The 24,863-nt window shown below is 34.6% G+C and overlaps 1 protein-coding gene across 1 annotated transcript in view; it reads left to right on the top strand.

The window, feature by feature from the left end:
• Positions 1 to 18,468, top strand: part of LOC140751668 (nose resistant to fluoxetine protein 6) — a 59,535-nt gene extending 41,067 nt beyond the window's left edge. Inside the window, exons 2-12 of the mRNA XM_073085652.1 lie at positions 3,229 to 3,398; positions 5,832 to 6,025; positions 7,881 to 8,163; positions 9,025 to 9,188; positions 14,250 to 14,418; positions 14,828 to 15,021; positions 15,109 to 15,234; positions 15,370 to 15,575; positions 16,675 to 16,817; positions 17,282 to 17,393; positions 17,974 to 18,468. Coding sequence (XP_072941753.1) covers positions 3,229 to 3,398; positions 5,832 to 6,025; positions 7,881 to 8,163; positions 9,025 to 9,188; positions 14,250 to 14,418; positions 14,828 to 15,021; positions 15,109 to 15,234; positions 15,370 to 15,575; positions 16,675 to 16,817; positions 17,282 to 17,393; positions 17,974 to 18,059 — 1,847 coding nt within the window. The 3' untranslated portion in view covers positions 18,060 to 18,468. The remainder of the gene's footprint in view (positions 1 to 3,228; positions 3,399 to 5,831; positions 6,026 to 7,880; positions 8,164 to 9,024; positions 9,189 to 14,249; positions 14,419 to 14,827; positions 15,022 to 15,108; positions 15,235 to 15,369; positions 15,576 to 16,674; positions 16,818 to 17,281; positions 17,394 to 17,973) is intronic.
• The last annotated feature ends 6,395 nt before the right edge of the window (positions 18,469 to 24,863 follow it).

Below are 24,863 nucleotides of genomic sequence, written 5' to 3'. Positions count from 1 at the left end.
TGGCGGCACCTGCACCGGATGACATTCCTTATCGCCTTATGACCCATCTACCTGATTACTTTACCTGCTCTTCCTATAAAAAGGGTTGAAGCACTTGATCAGTACGCATTTGGTTTGGATGCGTCTCGGTGCACGGATCGCTGTCTGTTTCAAGAGACTGTCCTAGCCCTCGCTATGGTTATTTTGCTATATAGTAGACTTACTGACTATGATAACTAATTTTATTAAATTATGCGATGCCATATACTTGACCGACTGACTATGATAACTAATTTTATTATTACTGAATTACTGTTCCCCTTAATGTTCTAATCATCTTTTCCCTACATATTCAATGCATTATTTGTAGTGCTTTTTATATAGAAATAGCAAACGAGTATGCAGTCTACCTGATGGTACGTAGCTACTGTCCCCCATGGACATCTGCAATCAATCTTATGAGGTTAAGAGTTCATCTCTAAGGTCGGACACAAATGAGTTACTCCCCGTTAAGACTAAGTAGGTACGTCTCAGAAAATATGTCTCCCTTGCCAAGCCCTTTAAACAGTACAAAGCAGCACTTCAATGTTGATATTCGTCGGAAATAGGTGTGTCGGTGCAGTCAAACCACAAGTACTACTCGTACTAACACCTTCTTAATATAAGATAAATATAAACTTCAATAGTTATGGCTCTCGCCATTTATAAGCCTAGCAACTTGTATATGCGCCGAAGAATTAATTTACGTCAATTTTTCCACGTCCCACAAATATATTACACCCATTAAAAATAAATTGGAAACAGAACTCGTATAATATACTAATTATATTTTATGCCATTTTATCTACCACTTTGAGTTCAGTAATAGAAAAAAACGCATTTTTTATTTTTTACGAATATTCCAATGTTCTGAATCGTCGCCACTTTAAAAATCTTTTCAAGTTTTGTTAACAATCATTTCCATCCATCCATCCATCAGCCTTTTGAGGTCCACTGCTGGACATAGGCCTCCCCTAATTGGCGCCACTCCAACCGGTCCCGTGCCCTTTGAATCCAGCGGTTTCCCGCCGTCTTCTTCAGGTCGTCGGTCCACCTGGTCGGGGGGCGGCCTGAACGCCTGAAGGCGTGAACGCCACTCGAGGACCTTTCTTCCCCATCGGTTATCGGTCCTCCGAGCGATGTGGCATTGTGGCATATGATATTGCAAAAACGACAAAATAATAAATTTCTACAGGAGACAGTCGAGTCACAGTCCCTGGCGACAACCGTGACCGTTTGTCGTCAGCGACTGTCGCCATTTGTTGACAGCGTCTGTCGCCATTTGTTGACAGCGACTGTCGCTATTTGTCGTCAACGATCGCCGGCAAGTCGTTCGTATGTTTTCCCCCTTAACTAATTAAAATGCTTGATAAAACGTAAGACACTCATTATAATCATATTCAAGGAAGGAAATGACGTCGTATCAGAAAGGAAAATGCTTTGAATTTTCTTAACTCAGATGTCTCATTTCCATCAGAGAAGCAACCTTTAATTACTGAATGGCAATGATCAATGAATCTCTGACGACTTATTTACTTTTATTATCCTTAAACATATATTTACTTAAAAATGTAACTCATGAAAGATTAGAAACGTAAATGTTAAGTATGGACAAGTGGAAATTATGTTTCTTGCAACTGAAGTACATTTAATTAAAGGTGTAGCTCACTCCTTTTTTATTTTTAAACTCACTCAAATTATAAATCTACATATATTTCAAGTATCAATTTAGGGGATATTATTGTTTAATTAGAATAATGCAAATAAACAATTTTTGAGCTGTCCATACTTTTCTAAATACATGGCCATTTTAGAATCGAATATTTAATGCTTCAGCTTATATCCGAATTCCTTGAAAATGTGTATAAGGGTTCATTTACATCTACAGATGAAACGTTTCAGAGGCGTATCGTGGTAGACAAAAGTATTCTCCTATACAATGTGTATTAAGGTATTTATCACTCGAAACAGCCGCGGGCCGCGCAGTCCCAGGTAATGTCTCTCATAGTATTGTATAGATAAACTAGCTGACCAGGCAAACGTTGTGTTGCCATATAAATAAAAAATGATAAGGGTGAACAACCCTTATCACTTATGGGTATGAAAAATAGATAGTTGCCGATTCTCAGACCTACTGAATATGCATATAAAATTTGGTGAAAATCGGTAAAGCCAAATCGGAGTACGGTAACTCGACACGAGACACAAGAATCATATATATAAGATTTGAGTTTGTCTGGCACGACCCCTGTCTGACCTGCTCAATGTCTGTCGATAGATACAACGCTTTGCAAATACTTTTCGCAAATTCGGGTAGTGACAATATAATAAAATTTTATGGATTTAAAAATCGTAGCTGTGCCAAATGTGGAATTTATAAATCAAACAAGTTTTGCGGTTAATACATAAATTATGAGTACTAATGAGTACGTGATCAAATAATTAATGAGTTGTGAGAAAGCGATCCTAGTTACTTAGTGCGGGTATTTCTATTTATAAATACCTACCTATTAATATTATGTAATATGGATTGAGTCCTTATTTTTTCATGGTGTTTTTTTTATTCTCAATCCTAAAACAAGTTTTGCCTGGAACGGGATCCCCAGGGACTTGTATAGATAAGTAGAAAAACATAAATACAAATTCAGGAAAGTTTGAAAAGTTTCGCTGCAATCTTGTTTATGCTGTGCTCCGAATATAGGTACCTTTTTATTATTTATTTTTGTTCACGAGGGGGAAACCTTCAAAAGGTACCCGATGCCGTGGGAGCAACACAGCGTTATGTGGGACTCTTACCGCACTAAAACCCCCCCGGTGGCCGTCCTCGGCGCTGCGTAGAGGAATCCGGGATCTCCAAAGGAACGCAACCGGAGACTCCGGATATACCTACTCCACCAACTTTAACTAATGTGGGCTCATGTTTATTGTAGAAAAAAGTAGTGATTATAATATTTATTATTATTTTTATTAAAATATAGCAGTAGCAAATGGGCACGTGTTCCACCTGATGTTAAGTGACTTCTGCTGTCCATGGATGTATGCAATCTATTAAATAAATAAATATTTTTCTTGCCCTATTGTTTTATGCATTTTTGTTTTATGTTAATTCTCTTTCTTTTATTTTTTCCCTACCCCTTCCATAACGGAAAAAGCTTCTACCGCCAAAATAATTATAATTTAGTTATTTATTTACTTCTTAATCTATTACAGTGTTCGACGCCTCAGCCAAATCGCCCCAAGGTCTGCTCTTCGGCTCTTCCTACCACCTTGGGAATTTCGACGAGTGCGTGGGTATTGGTGAACCAGGCGAGGGTGTGACGGTGGAAGGCCGGTACTGCTTGGCCACGATCAAGTGGAGTCAGAGTAAAGAGTCTAAAAAGGTATAATAAACATTTTTGTAATTCATTTTTCACCTGCATACTATTCAAGTACCTAATTGTCTTTGTCTTTCATTATTAAGCGTATATATTGCAAGTAAATATCTGTAATCAATCCCCAATAAGATTAGATTCATAACTGAGGTTAGCCATACATGCGTTGCTCCCGCTGAGGACTAAGTTGGCACACCTCATATAAGTATGTCTTTCTTAACATTCCTTAAAACGCAAATTAAGTAGCAGACGAGCATGCAGTCCACCTGATGGTAAGTGGCTACTGCCACCCATGGACATCTGTAATCAACCCCAGCTAGGATTAGATATTCCTACCTGAGGTCGGCCACAGATGCGCCGTTACCCCTGAGTGCTAAGCTGGAACGCCTCGGAAAAGTATGTCTCCCTTACCACACCCTTGAAAACGGAACACAGCAGCGCCTACCACTGCTGTTATCTTCTGTATCTGAATCTTTCTTTCTTTCTTATATTGTAAAGTGGAAAATATACATCTTTCAATTGAACTTTACTTTATTAAAGGAGTTGCAGTGCCGTTGGTTAGCTCATATTTAATTTTCAAAGTTACACAAATGCTATTGCAAATAATTAAATATTTAATTATCGATTTAATTTGGTAATTGCTGTTGGTAGATAGGTAATCGAAGAGAGATAACAACTTTTTATAAATGTACGTAATATGATTGCTTTAATTCAAAGCCCACCATTTTTAATGATCAAAATCAATTACTTAAACAAATGCAACTCAATCCAATATCAATATGTGATCATGAAGTAAAGATGATTAAAAATAAAAAAATGTATTATACATGTAATAATTAATATTATGTAGCTGTAAAGTCGTCAAACAATATGTAATTTACGTATATATTAGAATAACCGAATGCATGTATTTTTGTTATTTTTACAAATATTTTTAGGCAGTAAATACTACGTGACATTAGATTTAGCTTTAATTCTCCTAGGATTTAACCGCCCTGTCAGTAAGACTATTAACCATAGAGCTAGTAAGTAAATAGACTCGTAATGAAAATAGGATTATTTTAGAAATACATTGTTAAGGAGTGGTAGATAATATAGAAAAATATTTAGGCAGATTTGATATACAGAAATATCCAATAAGAAAAGCTATATTTGCAAAAATTAAACTTTTCAACAAGAGTGTTGTTCTCTCATCGCATATAAAATGAATTTCCGCTTATGCATATGAAAAACACACATTCCTGGGGTGGACTATAGAATAAATCCCTTACACTTTGAGAGGAGACCCGTGCCCAGCAGTAGGACTGTAATGAGTTGACAACGAAGAACCTAGCTTTGAAAAATCAGAGACGCATACAACGGCTCTTACCCTCGGACACTGACAGCGTATAGCCTAATAGAATGGCAACATCTAGTAGCATACTGACGACACGTACCGGCATACTTGCAGTGTCGAAGGTGGTAGTACCCTTTGTGGTTCGACTCCGGCGGCACCGCTGCCACACCTATTTCTACCTAATAACAGCAGTGTTAGGCGCTGCTGTGTTCAGTTTTGAAGGGTGTGGTAAGGGAGACAGACTTTTCCGAGGCGTTCCAGCTTAGTCCTCAGGGGTAGCGGCGCATCTGTGGCCGACCTCAGGTAGGAATATCTAATCCTATCTGGGGTTGATTACAGATGTCCATGAGCGGCAGCAGCCACTTACCATCAGGTGGACTGCATGCTTGCCTGATACTCTTAGATTATAAAAAAAGTATAAAAAACACTCATTCGGAGTCTACTTAGTTCGTACTCACGTTATTAGCCTATTATCGGTCTTCGCGAGCGCCAGTGACGTTAATACGGGCCGCGGAGACTCCGCAAATAGGTCAAGGCATTCTGTTCCACACACAATGGATTGTGCCAAACCAAAGACGATTTAGTAAGACTAAGTGGCGTGGTTCCCATTCGAAATGGTGGTAAGGATCTAATATGCGTTAAAGCTGTGTTTATGTTGTAAAGGAATCAGTTAACGCGCTCTGTAGGGTTTGCCTTATTAATTACATTCCAACAATTCAAAATCTATGTCTGACTGTCTTAAATAGAAGGTTTCATCCCCTTCACCAATGAGTGTGTAATCTACCAATTCGAACTTATCGGGGTGGACTAAAATCCCTTACACTCTGAGAGGAGACTCGTGTCCAGCAATGGGACTATAAGGGGTTGACGACGACTACCTAACTTTAAAAATCAGAGGTCCGTGCCTAAGACTTGATCCTCGGATCTTGACAGTGTCTAGCTTATAGCAGGCATACTGGCCGTTTATAGTTCTACACTGAAGCCATATGTATGCTAAAATCTGTTTGGTTTGTAGGGCATTCCAAATAGTGATTCGCTTGAAAAACTTTACCTACTACAGTCAAATAAAAAGACAAACAAATGATTAAAATCCCATTGTCTTCCAGGTTCGCACAGGCCGTGGGGAAACATTACGATGGGCGGTTTGCGTACCAAGCGCGTGCGATGCGAGCGCGGTCGCAGGGTTCGTTGGGGACGTGCTGGCCCATACGGTTGGTAACACCACCGCTGTAGAGGTGACCGACAGAGATTGCTATACCCGACGACCTATCACCGTCACCAATTTGGATATTGGATATTTGTAAGTTTATTTTTGGTTATTGCTTATATTATAGATGAATAATTTAAAGTCTTGAAAATATTTATTTTACTTACTTATTAATTTTTTTGCGATGTTGTATTAACATTTTTAAGTGTGTTAATAAAGTGGAAAATTTTATTTGTGTAAATATGCAACTAATGAACCAAAAATATAATGTGTGCCAAAATATGGAAAAAACGCATGTAATATAATCAAAAATGGCAAAGCTAATAATTAAGATGTAATTTTAAACAGAATTATTTTAATAAACTTGAGAATAAAGCCACAATATTATCTCAACTTGCTTGAAAATATGGTTTGTCTCAGCGAAATATTTCGTTAAAGTTACAAAATGACATGAAATGGGCTATAATCGCCATGTTTAACATCAAACCGCTGTAAAATTCTCCAGAGATTTGGGTTTATTTAAATTCTCATGTTTTTCGTCTTAAAACTTAAGTTTGCCTGTTATCTTCTGAGTTTTTAAGAAAAACCTCAGTGACTTGAGTAAATATAGAAGTTGGTATAGTTGTAGGGGCAGTAATACCTTATAACAGTAGTGTAACGGTGCTCTCTTCTGTGTATTATAACCTACATACTAACATTAATCATGAGGCATTCAGTCCTAAGTAATGACAATGCGTTTGTTATCAAATCCAGATAAAGTTGGATATCGTACCTGAAGTTGATCCAAGATGCGTTTATAATATCGAAACAGGACTACGCCTATCTGAAATTAGCGACACTATTTGAAATTAGTGAATGCAAGAGTGATTTCATGTAGTACTGGGAAATGGCAACGAATTTGATATCAAATCCATATAGAATTAAATATTCTACCAGAAGACAGATCATAAATAGTAGTTAAAGTTAATTTAGATAGTAGTTAAAATGAAACTGGACAACTCCTAATTGAAATTATTGAGACACACTATTTAAAATTGATGAAGACAACAAAGATTTCATGTGTATTTGCTCCTACCATTACATATAAAATAATGAAAGTGGTAATGAGAAATGGCAAGGAATCTGATATCAAATCCATAGATGTGTTCGTTAAACTGAAACCCGATAGCTCCTATTTGAAATTAGTGTTTTCATGTACATATATGCTACTACCATACATACAAAATAAAGAAAGTGGTAATGTTACCAAACAGAAAAGTCTTATAAAATAACTCCGGAGACGGTTAGACCTATCCGTAATGTTTGACGTATTAGGATTGATCACATATTGGAAGATAATATTTTCCCCCTTTTCATTACCTTCCACGTCGTGTGACTCCACCGTAAATAATTCAATGATTGATACATACTGTACGTATTCTTTACGCGGTAGGTATTATTTTGTTCCTTCATAATTCCACGTAAAATGTGCCTTAAAATGATTCGTGGTTCAGAAGGCCAACCAAGTAAAGTGTGGGAAAATTTATCGAAATATTTATTGACGACCGCAATATGCATTTCTTCATGATAATAAAAGAGTTTTTGGAAAAAAAATGATCCATTTCAGATAGTTTGCTGTATAGAAAACACTTGACAGATATCGTATTTTCTAATAGTAAAAAAAAAAGTTACAGGTCCTGGTAACGATTCTATTACTCAAATCACTTTTTTATTGAGTACAAAAGTTATTAAAAAACAAAATAGGGTGATTATTTTGCGCCACCCGCTACTTGAAGATAAAAAAATGAAGAATAAGTTAAAATTAATGGTATTGAAAACTCTATATAACATTGAACCAGAATACATCAGCGAAGTAATAGCTTTCATGGGCCCTTAATATTACCTTTATATTATCTTCAAAAACCTTAAGATAACTATTAAATAATAATAAGTTGATTGTTGATTTCAGAGCGTTCCTGCTGTTCATCGTCGCAATAATGCTCTTAACTACCTTCTACGAAATCTACTCTATGAAATGGGGCAACAACAAAAACACCCTCACTCATGACCTCATCGTCTCTTTCTCGATGATCAACAACGTCAAGAAGATCATTTCCACGAAGCAGAATAATGGTCTTGGTCTCGAATGTGTCACTGGCATTAAGGCCTTGGCTATGATATTCATTATTGCGGGTCATGCCTGCCTGTTTATTGGTAGTGGTCCTGTGATGGATGCTGAAGCGTGGGATAGGGTAAGTTGATTTTATTGTTTATCTAAGAGTAGATGAGGACTCAGTATTTTTTTTTGGTAAAGGAAAACAAAACGTAGGGACTTTTAGTGATATTGAAAATTGATATGATCATCAAACTATTATTTCATTCCTTGTTTCCTTCGTTTAAAATTCCTTCTTTTAGAATGGTAAGAATTTAAAGCGGTCGAGCTCCTTTAAAATCTTTTGGAAGACAGTATGTCAGTTCTGGCGATTTCAGAGCGAGCCCAAATGCATACCAGATAAATTGTTGTAAATATATTGTAAGAAGTGACCAATTTCCAGTAGTGGTTTAGTAGTCACTGTCAGTTGTCATCTATTGTAATTGTAAATTAAAGTCTGCAAAAGAAAATTCAGGTGATGCATCATATATTTAATTTATTATTTCAAGCAGCTTTATTCATTTCCACTTCGCATTCCTCGGAGGCTGAAAACGTCATTCCAATAACACTTTATTACGAAGGAAAATAATTTTAAAAAATTAATTTGTACGAAAATTTCGATACTGCACTCGTATGAAATATGATTCCAATCACAATACGCGCGTTTATTAAAAGCTTTATTAATTGATTCTGCACTAAATTGTTTTCCTCAGGTGGGTGTTAAAGGAATGACTGTTATTGTTTTTTTGTATGTTTTAATATTGGATATCTCACTGATGATTTGCTTGGTGCAACGAATATCATATTGGTCGTATGACCAAATGATGGTCACGTGACTAATTTAGATTTTATTTTGGTTTGGTTGTTTATATATTTAACTTTTTATATGTCCATCTAAATCAATTTCTCGTGTAGATTTATGAGTACGTCAATCATTATTTCTGTGTTTATCTTGTTTCAGTTGATTCGTCAACCAGCCAATGCGTTTATGTTGAACAACACTCTATTGGTGGACACGTTCTTGTTCCTGAGTGCGTTCCTGTTCTGCAGGCTGCTTCTCATCGAGCTAGATAAGAGACGTGGCAAACTCAATGTTATCCCCATACTTGTCTTCCGGTATATCAGGTATGTACTGCGCTAAAGATACAATGTAGTTGCAAAAGTCTCGTAGCACCCTTTCATATTTCGAGTGCGGTGGCATCATTGTCATTTAGTTTAGTCTTATAACTTTTATTATAGTAGTTACTAACGCTGCTGTCTTCTGGTATTGAGCGAAAGCAAGACATTTACTTAGTATTCATAGGTAGAAGGATATACAAATTGAAGTATCGTTTTCATATTTAAAATAATTAATTCACTGACGCTATTACGTAAAAAAGTAAAACAATCGTTATGATTTTTGCACTGAAGGGCAAATGCAAGATAACATAATGTTTGTTACAGAAACAACTAAAGTAACCCTTGGATCTGCGCCAACTTTCATCTTACCAAAGTAATGAAAGATGGCGTAGTGCTGCGTTGTACGATATTAGTATGTTAACTAATACAACAACCGCCAAATCTACATGATAATGTTACTACCTTATATTAAGTAATAGGTTACGTTGAAGTAAAAACGTGTAGAAGGCTCACTACCGACTCGTTATTATCACACTGAGGAAGCTTTAGGCCATCTACCAAGCTGGTCTAGTGCGGGTAGATGACTATTTCACACACATATGACTATTTTTCTTAGAAAACTTTAAGGGTCGTGGGTTTCCTCACGATGTTTTCCTTTACCGTTAAAGCAAGTTATAATTGATTTCTAATATGCACATAATTTTGAAGTATCAGAGATCAGTCCTTGGGATTTGGATCCCGAACCGCCGATTAGGGGGTGAATGTTCGAAATCGAATGGGTGAAAAGCAACATTTATTGAGAACAGTACACAAAAATTTCACACAAGAACAAAATTTTCATGTTTGTCACACTGGGAATCAAATTATGAACCCCTTTTCGTGTCATACCGGTATAGTAACTGCATCACAGAAACCATCGAGATACTTAAATTTTAATTCTGTTTAAGGCTAAAAGACTGTGTGTGACTGTGTATGTGTATACATACATATCTCCTAATATTAAGGACCGAATGAAGAACCTAAAAGGCTTTTGGAAATGCCAGAGTGGTCGAAGTGCTGAAAGGGATCAGTACAGTAATCCGCACAGACACGAAGCCTTTGTCTACATACCCTTTTATATTCAATTCATTCACGTCACACTTAATAGAATATTTTCACAGAAATATATATAATTTGGAAAAAATGTGCCACATATCATACATAGTATGTGTTAGTATGCGTTTGTAAATATGTACATAACATACTTTATTATCGTGACACTAAACTTTGAAATATATTATAATAACATTTTTGTTAAGACATCACCTAAAAATACTTGTGAGAGCAATTTTAAATTACGTAGATTTCTTTTTATATTTCTCATCCTAATACGAGTATAATGATAGTTCTTATTTGTATTTAAAGTATTCTTCAATGTCCTCGCAATAACATCAGTGTGTTAGGTTAAACGAAGGACTTGTTCAAGATTATGATCATTCATGATCACTGAGGATTAAATTAAAATATGAAAAATATAAATAAATTACATGAAAAAACGCAACGGCAATGTCGTATAGAAGACGTATGGATATCATAGCGCTACCGAAATATTTCAAGCATTTCATTAATGCTTTACACTCACTGTGTCGTGGGTGTCATGGACACACACATAGACAAATACATATACACCCAGACCTAGGAACAGGAATATAGATTCATTATTTAGATATCTGTCTAGGGGGTTGAACCCGGGACCCTTTGCGCGTCATTATGGTGACCGCTCCGCCACGCGTTTCGTCGAAATTGTTTGTTTCTTGTTGATTTATTTAATCACTTTTTAATTTAATTAAAAAATTAAGAACACAACATTATTAAATAACTCTAACATCGTAAAATCATATTATTTTACGATGTTAGATTGTTAAATAAACAATATAACTTTTAGAAGTACGGACATAAATAATAAAAAAATATATAAAGCGCACTTCCAGAGTGATTAATCGGTTTAGGTCCATTTTGCTCCATTAAATCCGATTAAGCTGGAATACAAAACAGAATACCTAATTTACTACTAGAATCAGATAAAAGTCTATTCAATCACAACAATAGAAAAATCCAATATTGCTATGTAAGATAAAAAGGAATGAAATTTATTTACCAGATCCAGTATGAAAATTAATAAAAATCGCAATTCATTTGCCAAACATTTTGAGACCGACCCAAATTATCACGAACAAAGGAACGGTCGCGAAAAACATCAAAAAATATTTTCTTGTTTGCAAAATAATTAGGGCGGCTGTTATTGACACGTCATAATTGTGTTTGGAGTAATATGAAAAAGACTTAATTGTAATAACTGAGAAAATCGTTTCCTTCCGAGATATCGATTAGGGATTGAGTATACAATTGGTTTTTATCTATTGAAAACGTGTTTCTTTCATATGTATTGCAATATTTGTTAAATAAATTTTACAGTTGCTATTATAACTCTTTGACATCGTATAATATACACATATCTTATATATAAAATTCTCGTGTCACAATGTTAGTTACCGTACCCCTCCGAAACGGCTTTACAGATTTTCACTAAATTTTATATGCATATTCAGTAGGTCTGAGAATCGGCTACTATCTATTTTTCATACCTTTAAGTGACAAGGGTTGTTCACCCTTAATATGTTTTTATTTATATGGCAACACAAGGTTTGCCGGGTCAGCTAGTAATATATAATAAAAACTTTGGAATAAAACGTGTAAAAACGTGTAAAAATTTTATTCAAATAAATAAATAACTATCTGTCTAAATTTAAAATACTTTATTTTTTTATTTTACTTTATAAAATCATTGAAGCACCTATGATCAATTTTACTTTGTTTAGTTCTGTTTTGGACATTGTTTTTAAATGCATTTAGGTACGAGTCACATTGCGTCATATTAAATACGTTTGTTTTTCCGAATTATGCGGAAAGCGCACTTAACATAATAATATATCGGTTTAAATTGGGAAAATTTTATCTGTAATCATAGGTTATCGAGTAAAAACTAAGAAATTATGTGCGAATAATCTAAAAATCCTTGAAAATAAAACCGCAATATACCTTTTAATATACACAGCGCAGTTATAGTGTTAGGCGCTACCGTTATCTGATACTATATCGAATCACTACATTTCCCTAGCAAGTTTACGTGAATGTAAACTCAGGGTAACATGTGTATTTCCCTTAGAAGTAGCGACTAACATCAAAGCAATCTGATTGATTTGGGTTTACTGATTAATGTGATTGGGCCTCTGTGCGTCGTTAATTTAAAGGCGCGTTCAAAGGGTTAATTATACGTATGAGTCACGTTGTAATGGTGTATTCCGTGGTCGTGTTGCGACATGTTGTGTATGTGCCTACTTTTGGAAGGTAGTTTAATTACAAAGTATGTAATACAAGTCAGTCGATCCATGTTTAGTAATACTTAAACAAGGTTTTTTTTATAATATAAGAGTAGCAGACGAGCATGCAGTCCACCTGATGGTAAGTGGCTACTGCCGCCCATGGACATCTGTAATCAACCCCAGATAGGATTAGATATTCCTACTTGAGGTCGGCCACAGATGCGCCGCTACCCCAGAGGACTAGGCTGGAACGCCTCGGAAAAGTCTGTCTCCCTTACCACACCGTTCAAACCGGAACACAGCAGCGCCTAACACTGCTGTTATTAGGTAGAAATAGGTGTGGCGGTGGTGCCGCCGGAGTCGAACCACAAAAGGTTCTACCACCTTCAAACTTGAATATTTTCAATTTTAATAGGTCAATATTATGGGTTCTCAATTTATGTTGGGTTCCAGTAACCATTATAGGGTTATCTAATAAAGGGGCTTTATTTGTGTGTAGTTGTGTACCTTAAACTAATACCGTTGTAAAAGTTTATGTTTAGCTTAAATTATTTACACCCTAAATTGGATTAATTAGCGTTTTTTTTTATTATTTAGTAATTGAATTCTATTTTAATTATATTTTATTTTAGTATCTGATCTACATAGTTATTTAATTTGTTATATTTTTATTATATTTTCATATCATAGACGCCGCCAACTGGTTATTTATATAAATCTTAATGTATGTTAATGAAAATCGCGATAAAAACTGAACGTAGATAATATCTCAGCAGGATAAAATTTAATCATTAAATTATTAAAAAATAAGTATACGGTTTTTGTAAAAATAGTTTTAACATACCGGTTAAACCTCACGTGTGTGAATAAGTGAATCCTAGCAAATTATTTCGAATGTTACCTAAATCAAATATTAAGGTTTTATACGGACATCTTATGTTGTTTCTATATTTGTATTAAGCGGACTATGTTTAGGTTTACGTATTTAAATAGTGAACACATACAATACAACCATACAAACATAAACATACAATAAAATATTAACATATAATATAACAAGCACTCAAAAGTACTAAAATCACAAATACATAAATATGTAATACTATGTCAAGAACGCATACATAAAAATTACACACATACATTCAGACACACGCATACACACATGCGCGCACACACACACACACACATGCGATATACACACACACATGCAACACACACACGAACATAGATTTCAAAACACATACGTACCTATACGTACATATTATTAATTGATTGTAAATTTCTCATTTTAACTGACAAATGTAATATGTCTTATGAGAAATAAAGATTCTTTAAACCTAACAAAAACAACTATATTTAACCAAAAGAAATAAAGAATTGAAGCACTTATATACTTTATTAAATTATTCTTATATTAATGCTTCTCTGATATTAATGAACATTAAATTCTCAATATTATTAAATTATTAAGAAGTAAAGATAAAATTTATCTTGTCTATTAATAACACAGTTGTAATATTCGAAATGAATATTTTTACCCGTATTTTATAAAATTTCTTTTGTAGTTTCTTCTTTATTGCAAAAACATTTTGAGATGTGGTGTCGCCATGCGTACATATATCACGCGTATGGTTGTACCCATGAAATAGAAAAAACAAGAGATTGTACCGAATAATTAATGTATAAAGTTTATTTTTGTTCCCAGAGTGACACCAGCGTATGCAGTGGTGATTCTCTTCTATATGACTTGGCTGCCCAAGATCGGAGAGGGCCCCTTGTGGGAGAACAAAATTATGATGGAGCAGGAGAGATGCACGGCCACTTGGTGGGCGAACATCTTATACGTTAACAACTATTTGAAGACTGATCAATTGGTAGGTGTTTCTGAGGAATCTGATAATATCCTTGATACCAATAACTTTTTATGAAATTGAAGTAGAAAACGAGTATGAGATTCAAGTACTACCTGAAGTCAATCGAGAAGCGTTGTGATCTGGGAGAAGTAACTTGAAACTCCCCGTATAAGTGATACTACGTTACTACCACGCTTCAAACTATTATATAACAATTGACACTATCACAAGGAGAAATAGATGTGACAACAGTGATCTTCGCAGTCGAGCCACGAAGGTCTTTGCTACTTTTTAACTGGTAATTAGTCAAAATAGTGTCGAAATCTCGAATCTTGAATTTTTTTTCTAATGTTCAAGATAATATGATCGAGTTTGGAATCAATTTCAGTTTTAGAAACTATTGTGCGTTGATAAAGGTTTTCTATTACAGTGTATGTTCCAATCGTGGTACCTTGCAGTGGATACTCAGATGTTCTTCATTGCACCCATCTTCATCTACAGTCTCTGGCATTGGAGACGGTTAGGACTGATCTTTGCCGGCATTGGTACCTTCGTGTCTCTTGCTATACCAGCGTTCATCACTTACAAGGATCGCCTTGATCCTACTCTGCTGTTTTATGCCAAGTTAGTTTATTTGTTTGAATAGATATACGATTATACATCAAAATTTATTTACTTATAAGTAACTTTCTAATTTGTTTATCGTTTCAGAGAATTCACAGATTTTGTCACCAACACCTACTTCAGGGAGGCTTACATTAAAACTCATATGAAGATGACACCATACTTCATGGGGTTATTGACTGGCTATATATTGCATAGAATTCAGACTGAAAAGTGAGTCGATAACTTCTATTTTTCTTTTAAATTACTAAATGACTAATTTTTAAAATTTAATTAATCTCTTCGTGCGTCTGCGATAATTGCGTTGCGATAAATCCAGTAATGGTTAACCTTCTTTTCTATCTTCAGCTATCAATTCTCCAATCTCCTGAAGACCTTCGGCTGGATCACCAGCGTTATCCTCGGTGTCGTGACCACGTTCTCCGTTAGCTTATTTTACCAGGACTGGTATCAATACAGTGTGATTGAGGCAGCTGCCTACATATCGCTGCATAAGTTTGCATGGAGCATCGCTAATGGTTGGCTCATCATTGCCTGCGCTACTGGTAACGGTGGTAAGTACAATATTTTTCAAGTGGAAGATATGTATTCATTATGTGTTTTGCTATAGGTACATAAAGAACTAATGAAATTTTAGTTAAGGTTTAAGGAAATAAATTCTGGGAGTTCCTATACTTACTTGTATTTGGGTATGTCCATGGGATACACAATGGTACAACACAAGACATTCTGATATGTACAGTTAAACGACTTAGACAGAAACAAACAAAGATAAAGAAACTAAAACATGTTATGGATTTCATTTTTCAAGAACCTGGCACACAAAATCGAACCTGAGTATAAACAGTAGATTATTCTGGAAATAAGTTATTTTGCTCTGTTGAACGACTAAACGCAAAGATAGATGAGAATATTATGTGTCTAAAATTAAGATACCAATAGTCACTTAGCTAAAGAATTGATGTGTATAGTTCGCCAGGGGTCCTTTAATGTTTGAAGGTTCTAAGGTTCTTAAAGCCGTTCTGGCCGTGGCCCGCACTTTAGAGGTTGTTTTCCAACGCTCTACAAGTTCGCGTAAAGCATCGCAAATGGCTCATTATAGATAGCGGCATTGGTAATGGCAATGGGTATCGGGAAATCGATTTTAAGTACCGTTTTATCGTTTTACAATTGAAATTGATGGCTTTTACAGAAGTGCTAGGTAAACTTGTAATTGGACACGTTGAAACAAGCTACGAGTAGCACGATCACTGTAGTTCGTTTTATAGTATTGTTCTGGTAAATATACCTCTTAGTAACAATGTGCTATCCCAATGCTGGTTACGGGTCATCACTACGAATCAGATGGGTTTTAGTCCATAGTCCAGCGTGCTGACCAATTGCGAATTGATAGACTTCAGACATCCTTGAGAACATTTTTAGGAACTCCAGGAATAAAATTTATATGATAAAATAAGTATTGGATTGTGAAACAAACGTTTATAATAATAATATATTAACAATAAAATAAAATAATGTATTTTAAATTAAATTCATAATGGAATGATTTCAAAGATGAGAAATCATCCTTTCAGTCGAGATATATTTCATCGATAATTAATTTATCTATGTATTTCATTTTTACTTCAAGGTGTTTCAATGTATTTGTTTTAGGTGTCTTAGGCAAACTTTTGACGTGGAAGTTCCTGGTGCCGCTGTCCAGGCTGACCTTCTGTGCGTATCTGGTGAATGGTATCGTGGAATTGTACTACGTGGGACAATTGAGACATCCTTTGCACATCACTTTCTTTACTGTGGTAAGTTTGTTGCTTGAATTTAGAAATAAGGAAGTTCCTAATTCACACTATTGAGAAAATTTTTCACAAGTTTTTTTTTATAATGTTTTTTTTATATAATGATTTTCACTAAAAATAAAGCTGATGTGAAATCGAATATAAGTAAGCAGAGAATAAACATACTTATGCGCGGCGTTCCAACGTAGTCCTTAGGGGTAGCCACGCATCTATGGCGAACTCAGATAGGAATCTAATCTTATCTGGGATCGATTCGGGACTGCATTGAATTCTCATTCGTCTGCTACTTTAGTTACTACTAATATTTATTTATTACTATCAAAGCATTCTCCTACCTTTACGTGTTTTACTCCTACCTTCATAATAAAGTTACACAAGATTAGCTCGCCAACTTTGACACCGTTATCGTTAAGTAATAAAAATATATAATATGTCTAGTAGTCTAATATTATGTTTATGCTTTACAGATGGCGAATGCAATAGCTCACATCAGTCTCACTTTCTTTCTTGCCTTCATTCTGTGCATTCTTTTCGAATCGCCACTGCACGGGATAGAAAAACTATTACTAAGGATGGTCGGTAAGTTCTCTAAGGGCAAAACTCTGAACAAAACTCTTTAAACTTTAAAAAATAATTGACTTCAAAAATTAAAATGTATAATATATCGATTGTTGGATATATGTAATTTGCATTAAATTACATTCAAACAAATAATACTTGTATATTAACGACTTGTATATTAACATAAGGTCCTTTACTGTCCCACTCCTGGGTGCGAGTATCCTCTCAGAATGAGAAGGATTAGGGCATATTCCACCGCGCTGGTCAAATACGTATTGGTAGACTTCACATACCTTTGTGACCTTTTTTTAAAATGTCTCGGATATGTCGGGTTTTCTCATGTTGTTTTTCGTCACCGTTAAGACAAGTAATAATGAAGGTCTAATAGGCACATAGCTTTGAAAAATCAGATATGCGTGCCTGAGATTTGAACCCCGGACCCCTTGATCAAGAGACCGAGATTTTACCACTTAGCTGTCACAGCCACTGAACATAGTTTAAAATACTTCTATAGTTTTGATCGTACTAAGAAAACTGTTGTCCATTTGAATAAGTCATGTCTTTAGCACTTTATTCATATTTTTACGTTTTTTTTCAGCTCGGCCGGTGTTAAGCGATAACGCGAGAAAGGAGGAGTCTTGTCAAACCTCGCGGAGTACTAGTCAGTCTAAATTGGAAACGTAGTATTAGTTAATTATTTAATTTAGATCCTGTGCAGTTAAGGGACTACGGAGCGACCTGATTTAGTTAGCGCGACGTAGCACGAGTTCAGAGGTAAATGTGAAGTCCATTTGGAGAAGTGCTTATTTTAGGCAAACCGAAAATAACGAAAATGTTTGTTTGCTGGCGAAAAACATTTATTACAGAAAACTTAAATGCTATATAATTTTTATCATTTTCTAAGGGTGGTAAAAGTTTCCTTATTAATAAGTGTTTATCGCCAACAAATACAATTTAAATAAATATTCTTAATACATACAAAAAATATCTTAAGCATCTATTTTTAACTTTTTTAAATTTGTTTAACAATTTATGATGTTAAATATGTGACTTCAGATTAATATTATTCTCGAATTGGGACATTGAAATATGTAATGGGTAATATACTCAAAAAAAATATGTCAAGCTCAAAAAATGTCAAAATTTTTAAATATATTTATTTGTGAAATTCTTTTTACAAAATTGTTCTCTCCGATTACATGTACATATTATTAAGTGAGGGTTGTTGTTAGTTTTTAAATAAATTAGTAAAATTTTAAACTTACCAAAATGTACTGGCTAAGTTTTGTATGCTGTTGTATGCACGGTAGTTAATTGTGGTTTAAGGATTTATTTGCGTGGGATTGTGGAAACGAGATTATTTTAGAATAAGTACGCTTGAAGCTACAAAGTTTAGTATTTAAGTATTTTTTATAAAAAATATTGTATTGTGAAAAGTTACAATTACGATTTGATAACTATGTATTTGCACACACTCATGTTACCTTTATATAAATGTAAAATCTGCAATAAATTTACTAGCGACCTTACTTAACTAGCGAACACTGTTATATACACTCTGTAAATCAAAAAATCAAATGGTAATCTATTACGGTTCACGAGATAGAGCCCTGTGACAGACGGACAGTCAGTGGCGGCTTAGTTACGTGTTTAACCTTGGGATACGGAACCCTAATAATGAACGATGTGCCCTGCCATGTCTATATTATTTTCTGTCTTAAAAAGTATAATAAAGTTGATTACGTAGTACAATTTACTCTTGAAGCACTACTTTATTAACATGTATAACTTACCTTAAGAGGCTTCTCAATATTAAATGAGGTAAAGAGGTTGGTTATACACGTAAGTAGTAGTACTGTGACTTAATATTGTATGTTAAACCGCTGGTGAGCAATATGTACCGTTCCGTGTTGTGGAGGCCACTTTAAGTTAGTCCCGGTTTTAAATTAGTGAATATTCAAATCTTGTTGTAGGCCTTACGAGCAGTTTGGGAATATCCGATACGAATTTCACGTTTAGTCCCGGCTAGTGCCATTAGATAATAGTCCTAAACCGCTCGTAAGACCTCCGACATGATGAGGCTCAAAGACTTCGACAATCGTTGGCTATTTACCTTCCATCAAACCCAGCAGAATGACGTAATCAAATAACTAAACCATACAAATCGGATCAGATACAAACATATAGAATGGTTGAATACAAACTCTTTTTTAAGAGGCGTTTTCTAAATTTTAATACAACTTGCGAGCGACTTCATGTTCTTTTTCCCTAAGCGTTGTTTCCCTCTTATATTTTCCAAAAGAAAATTACGCAAGTTATATAAAATGAAATATGAACCTTTGAGCCTATATGTCGTTATGCGGCTCACCAGCATATTAAACGCGCCCTAAGCAAGCAGTTAAAATTAAATGTTTACGGCGGCTAGACGTGTAAGGTAGCTGAAATTGGCCGTATATTTCTGGCCCGTTAAGAACTTGTTTCCATTGGTGAATACGTTACGATTTTTAATTTATTTGCAGTGTAGCTTCAAGGTTTTATTTGCGGTCTTATTCTGCAGATCTGCCTTTGAAACCTAGTAATTTATTTTAATTTTGTGGCGCACTTGAAATATATATCATTTCTTGTGATCGATTATTTTTTATATAATTTATTGAGAGGATATTCACACGAACTAAAAGAGCACAAAATGTTTGTGAAATGAAATTTGGTAGTATAATAATATTGTTACGTCATTTAGCTTGTGTAGGGTTTATATCCACATGTGTTGATGATGTTAATTATTTAACGTAAAATATTATGCAAGAAAATTGGTTATAATTACAATTTTGACAGAATTTAACCACACAGCCACAAACTAAATTAAAGTTGCCGTGCGATTCTATGGAAACAAACCCTTTTCAAGCCTCATATCGTTCTTTGCGGCTTAACCTTATATTAATATAAGTTTAATATAACTTGTTATAACAGTAAACACAGATAATAAAGTTAATTATTGTTGACATTGTAAACAAAATAAATTTTAACTTTCAATTTAGTGAATAAACAATTTGCTTGAGATTTGTATGCGCCGTAACCGTAGACGGTACACATAAGCAAATTAAAAATAAACTTTTTGTATCGTAAAACGAGGAGAGATAGAACAGAAAGTTCTAATTAATGAGATAACTAGACATTTTGTTAAAAACATTGGAACTGTTATGATATAACTCTTTTGAACCTATCCAAGTGTGAAACTCGCCTATTATGTGTAATACAAAACTTTAAGGCTAATCTATAGCTAATCTAGCTAATGATGCAAAATATGTAAATTGGTTTGAAAAGGCAAAATCGCATGTCGTTATTAAACAAGGACTAAACATTTAGTACGTTTTAGGTTATGTGTTTTTTAATGTTTTCGGATTTTTAATTTTTAGGGCACCGTAATCAAACGAAAAAAATGGCGTCGTCTATAATATATCTTGTAATTAAATATAATTAAACTTTTGTTATTGAATATTACGTTGTTTATTTTTATATTCAAGTATATTACATACCAAACAAATGTGCTTCCGAAAATAATAGTATTGTTACTGTAGTGTGTATATGTATGTATGAGAACCATACTCTTATTCTGTAAATATTTGTAAATATAAACTGCTCAACTAAGGTATTAATGTGTATACTGTACGTAAGATATTTTTCTATTTTGATAATAAATGTATTTAGTAAAACAATTGTCTTTTGATATTTTCTAATCCAAAGGTTGTTGGTTCCTATAAGTTCAATGTAACATACTCGTACATAATGTTTTTTTCCTAAATTAGCTTATTTAATGATTGACACGGAAAGTAGATTTTTGGAACCTAATTACATAATTTTCGGCACTCAGACTCTTAAACATTTATTCACTACTATTCCGTACTCTTGGTACTCCTGTCACATTGGGGGTTGGTAATAAGTATACCTACTACGTACAAACACAGACGGTGGTGGCCGCTTAACAGCATCTGAAATCAACTCCAGATTATCTTATCTGTGTGTAAGTACCTCATATCATTATTTGACTCATAGATATGTTTTTACTCCTAGAAAATAAGTTCGGAACGCTTCGGACCCTTCAAACCAAACAGCTCTTAAAAGTGCTGCAAAAAGGCGGAATAGATGTAGCGGTGGTGCCTCCGAAGTTAAATCACAAGGGTTCAACAGTCACCAATAAACTCTTTTATATATCGACTAGCTGACCCAGCAAACGTTGTATTGCCATATAAATTAAAAAAAAATTAGGGTTGTACTACCCCTAACATTTAGGGGGATGAAAAATAGATGTTGGCCGATTCTCATAGATACCGGATAAGCACAAAAAATTTCATCAAAATCGGTCAAGCCGTTTCGGAGGAGTATGGCAACGAAAACTGTGACACGAGAATTTTATATATTAGATTTGTGAGTGGCACCTATTACCATTACAATAGCCCTTGCCTTTAAAAAATGTAAACTTTGCAAATCCAATTCAGCTGGCATCATCAAAACCGAGTAAGTGAAGCGTGCAAACACTTAAGGGTCATTCTGTCTATCTAAACTGGTTTAATCTGCTAATGAGGGCATTTACGATATTTTCCCACCGAAAGTCAAAAGTGCTGACACAGGACTCTTCAGTCACCAGTTCATTGCATCGGCTATTCAGAATTCGCTTACTGTTGATCAGGGATTACAAATCGATTACTCGAATACATATAAAAAAGGATTTAGGTACTAAGGTTTATTTTAACGGTTTATGTAAATTTTTGAGTGTAAAATACTGATTCGTTTCTCATAATTTCTGGAGGGAATATTAAATACGTAAAGAGTAGTGAAAATCATTAACAAATTATTTATCCTTATCAAATTATTTACCTTCAAATCAATGGTAAAACTTAGGATTAGGATTTTGGTTAAGTCACCGTGCATGTTGATGATCTAAGTGCAATAACTCCGAAGTAAAATATTACCCATCGTTTGCTTTCAATCCCTTAGTCGTATCTTTCGAGAAACATTAGAAGAGAGACAGATATGTATAATACTTAATTTAATCTACGCACATACCTACGTAGAATAAACTTATTATCGAGATATAAACACTAAACATTAAATTAGAACTCCAAAAAACCTTCTTTAGCTACTTTTCTGGTCCATAGTGAATGTGACTAATTTTCGTCAGGCTTCAAAACAAATAAACTTGTTATATCAAATTGGACCCAAATATAATAAAAAACTCTTCAACAAGTTTGTTAATGGGGCTGTAGATCAAAACCAATGTTTGGACTGTCCCAGTCTTAAACTCCTAACTACAAGTCTCATTTGAACTTGGACAGTTTGCAATTGCTCTAAACTTAGCAATTACACGAGCTAAAGTGCACTTGGGAACTATTTGCTAACTTGCATATCTTTGTGGATAGTATGTAAGCTTTAGCTTTGAACTAATTTTGGGGGCAGTTTTCATATTTCACTCCGAAAATAAGACTACAAAAAAATCGAAGGACAACATACCTAAGTTACTTCTTAACTATTTTTTTATTAGGGCGAGCGAAGCGAGCCTTCTATAATTCGAAAATCTTGCAAGCTTTCCATCCCTTTTTTTGAAAAAACTACAGGGCTTATAAATTTGAAACTTAACATAGTTACTTAAGGTCATGTCTAGATTGGACCAACACGATTGAAATAAGGTTTTGTACACAAAAAAAAAAAACACTTTTTTATCAAATTTTAAATTTAGTGTAACATTGATGGCTGTATGACTTGGATTATTTTTGTTTAAATAATGGCAGAATAAAAAAAACGTCATTATGAATGCAGACATTTATGACATAATTATGTCAATCAAAAATATGAAAATGCTAAGGTGGCAGCGTTTCACCGAGGTTTCACCGGTGTATTTTAAAAGCGTTTTGTTTAAAGTTTTTCTTTGTTTTATAATATAGGAGTAGACGACGAGCATACAGTCCATAATGACTGTAGCGACTGTAGTGTCAGTAAGTGGCTACTGTCGCCCATGGACATCTGTAATTAACAGAGGTCGGCCACAGAAGCGCCGCTCCCCTGAGGACTAAACTGGACCGTCTCAGATAAGTTTTTTTTTAATAATATATGAGTAGCAGACGAGCATGCAGTCCACCTGTAGTAAGTGGCTACAGCCGTCCATGGACATCTGCAATCAAACCCAGATAGGATTACATATTCCTACCTGAGGTCGGCCACAGATGCGCCGTTACCCCTGGACTAAACTGGACTAAACTGGAACGCCTCGAAAAACCATGTTTCCCTTACCACACTTTTCGAACCAGAACACAGCGGTGCTGTTATGAGGCAGAACTAGGTGTGGCGGTGGTGCCGCCGGAGTCGAACCACATAGGGTTCTACCACCTTAATTTAAACTATCCGTCCGATTTATTTAGTGTCAAAGAAAAAGTTAATCTATTTACAATATGCGTACCGAAAGTGTATCTAATTAATTACTATTAATCCATTCATATAAAATTTACGTATCATCGTATGGTAGGTACATCAATATAGCTCTGACAACTAAGTATAGTATAGCCATATCTTTATGAATTGTATTCTCCAGGTTATACTGGTGTACTTATAGACTGTAATACTGTAAAGTTTCATTCAAATCCGATTAATATAAGGCACAAACATCCATCCATACTCACAAACTTTCGCCTTTATAATATTCGTTGGATATTATAAATGTTTTGACGCAGTGCAGTTTCAAAAATTCCACATATCCGATTAATCTAAGTTTTTGTTTACAGTGGGAAATTATAAAACGATCAAATAAAAAAAAACTTAGCGACTGATAATGACATACTGTTTTAATAACTTGTGCGACTAAATTACTAAGTGAGCGACTGGAAATATAGAGAGGCAACATTAATATAGATTAGGTTTTTGTAATTGAATTGGTTAGGTTAGGTTAGAACATATAAGACAATATAAAACGAAATGATCAGGGCGCGACAGCGCCCAGCGAGCGGGTGGGCCCAATCTGTATGAATTCAGACCTTACCTTTATTCATGATCAATGACATGAGCACACAATATTCTACTTATTATAGTATTTTTCAAAGTGATTTTTGTATTCGAAACACTTCATTTAAAATAAAATGCTGCTCAGTATTAAAAAAAACATTTGCTAAATATTGAATAAAACGCAGGACGTAATGTTTACACTTAGAAAAATATTAGGTCGCTCAAATTAATGTTTGTAAGTTGCTGTTCTGTTGATTTCTCGTCACTCGCAGCCAGTTGCTCCCTTAGTAATACTATAACCAAAATTCATTATTTTGTCATTCAAAACTTTTATTTGCAGTCACTCGTTTAAATACTACCCGTTTAGAATCCATCCGCAAATTTCATTTCCATCGTCAAAAAATACTTTGTTTGTGACAAAAAGCCCAGTGACAAATTTACAATTTAGCGACTATCACATTGTGTTTTACGGAAATTCGTTCCTGTATTGTATAGAATTGG

Source organism: Epargyreus clarus, unplaced genomic scaffold (assembly GCF_041222505.1).
Source record: "Epargyreus clarus isolate Ecla_fem2 unplaced genomic scaffold, WU_Ecla_fem_2.2 ptg000023l, whole genome shotgun sequence".
NCBI lineage: Eukaryota > Metazoa > Arthropoda > Insecta > Lepidoptera > Hesperiidae > Epargyreus > Epargyreus clarus.
The sequence above is the reverse complement of the archived record's forward strand: the minus strand, read 5'-3'. Positions and strand labels throughout refer to the sequence as shown.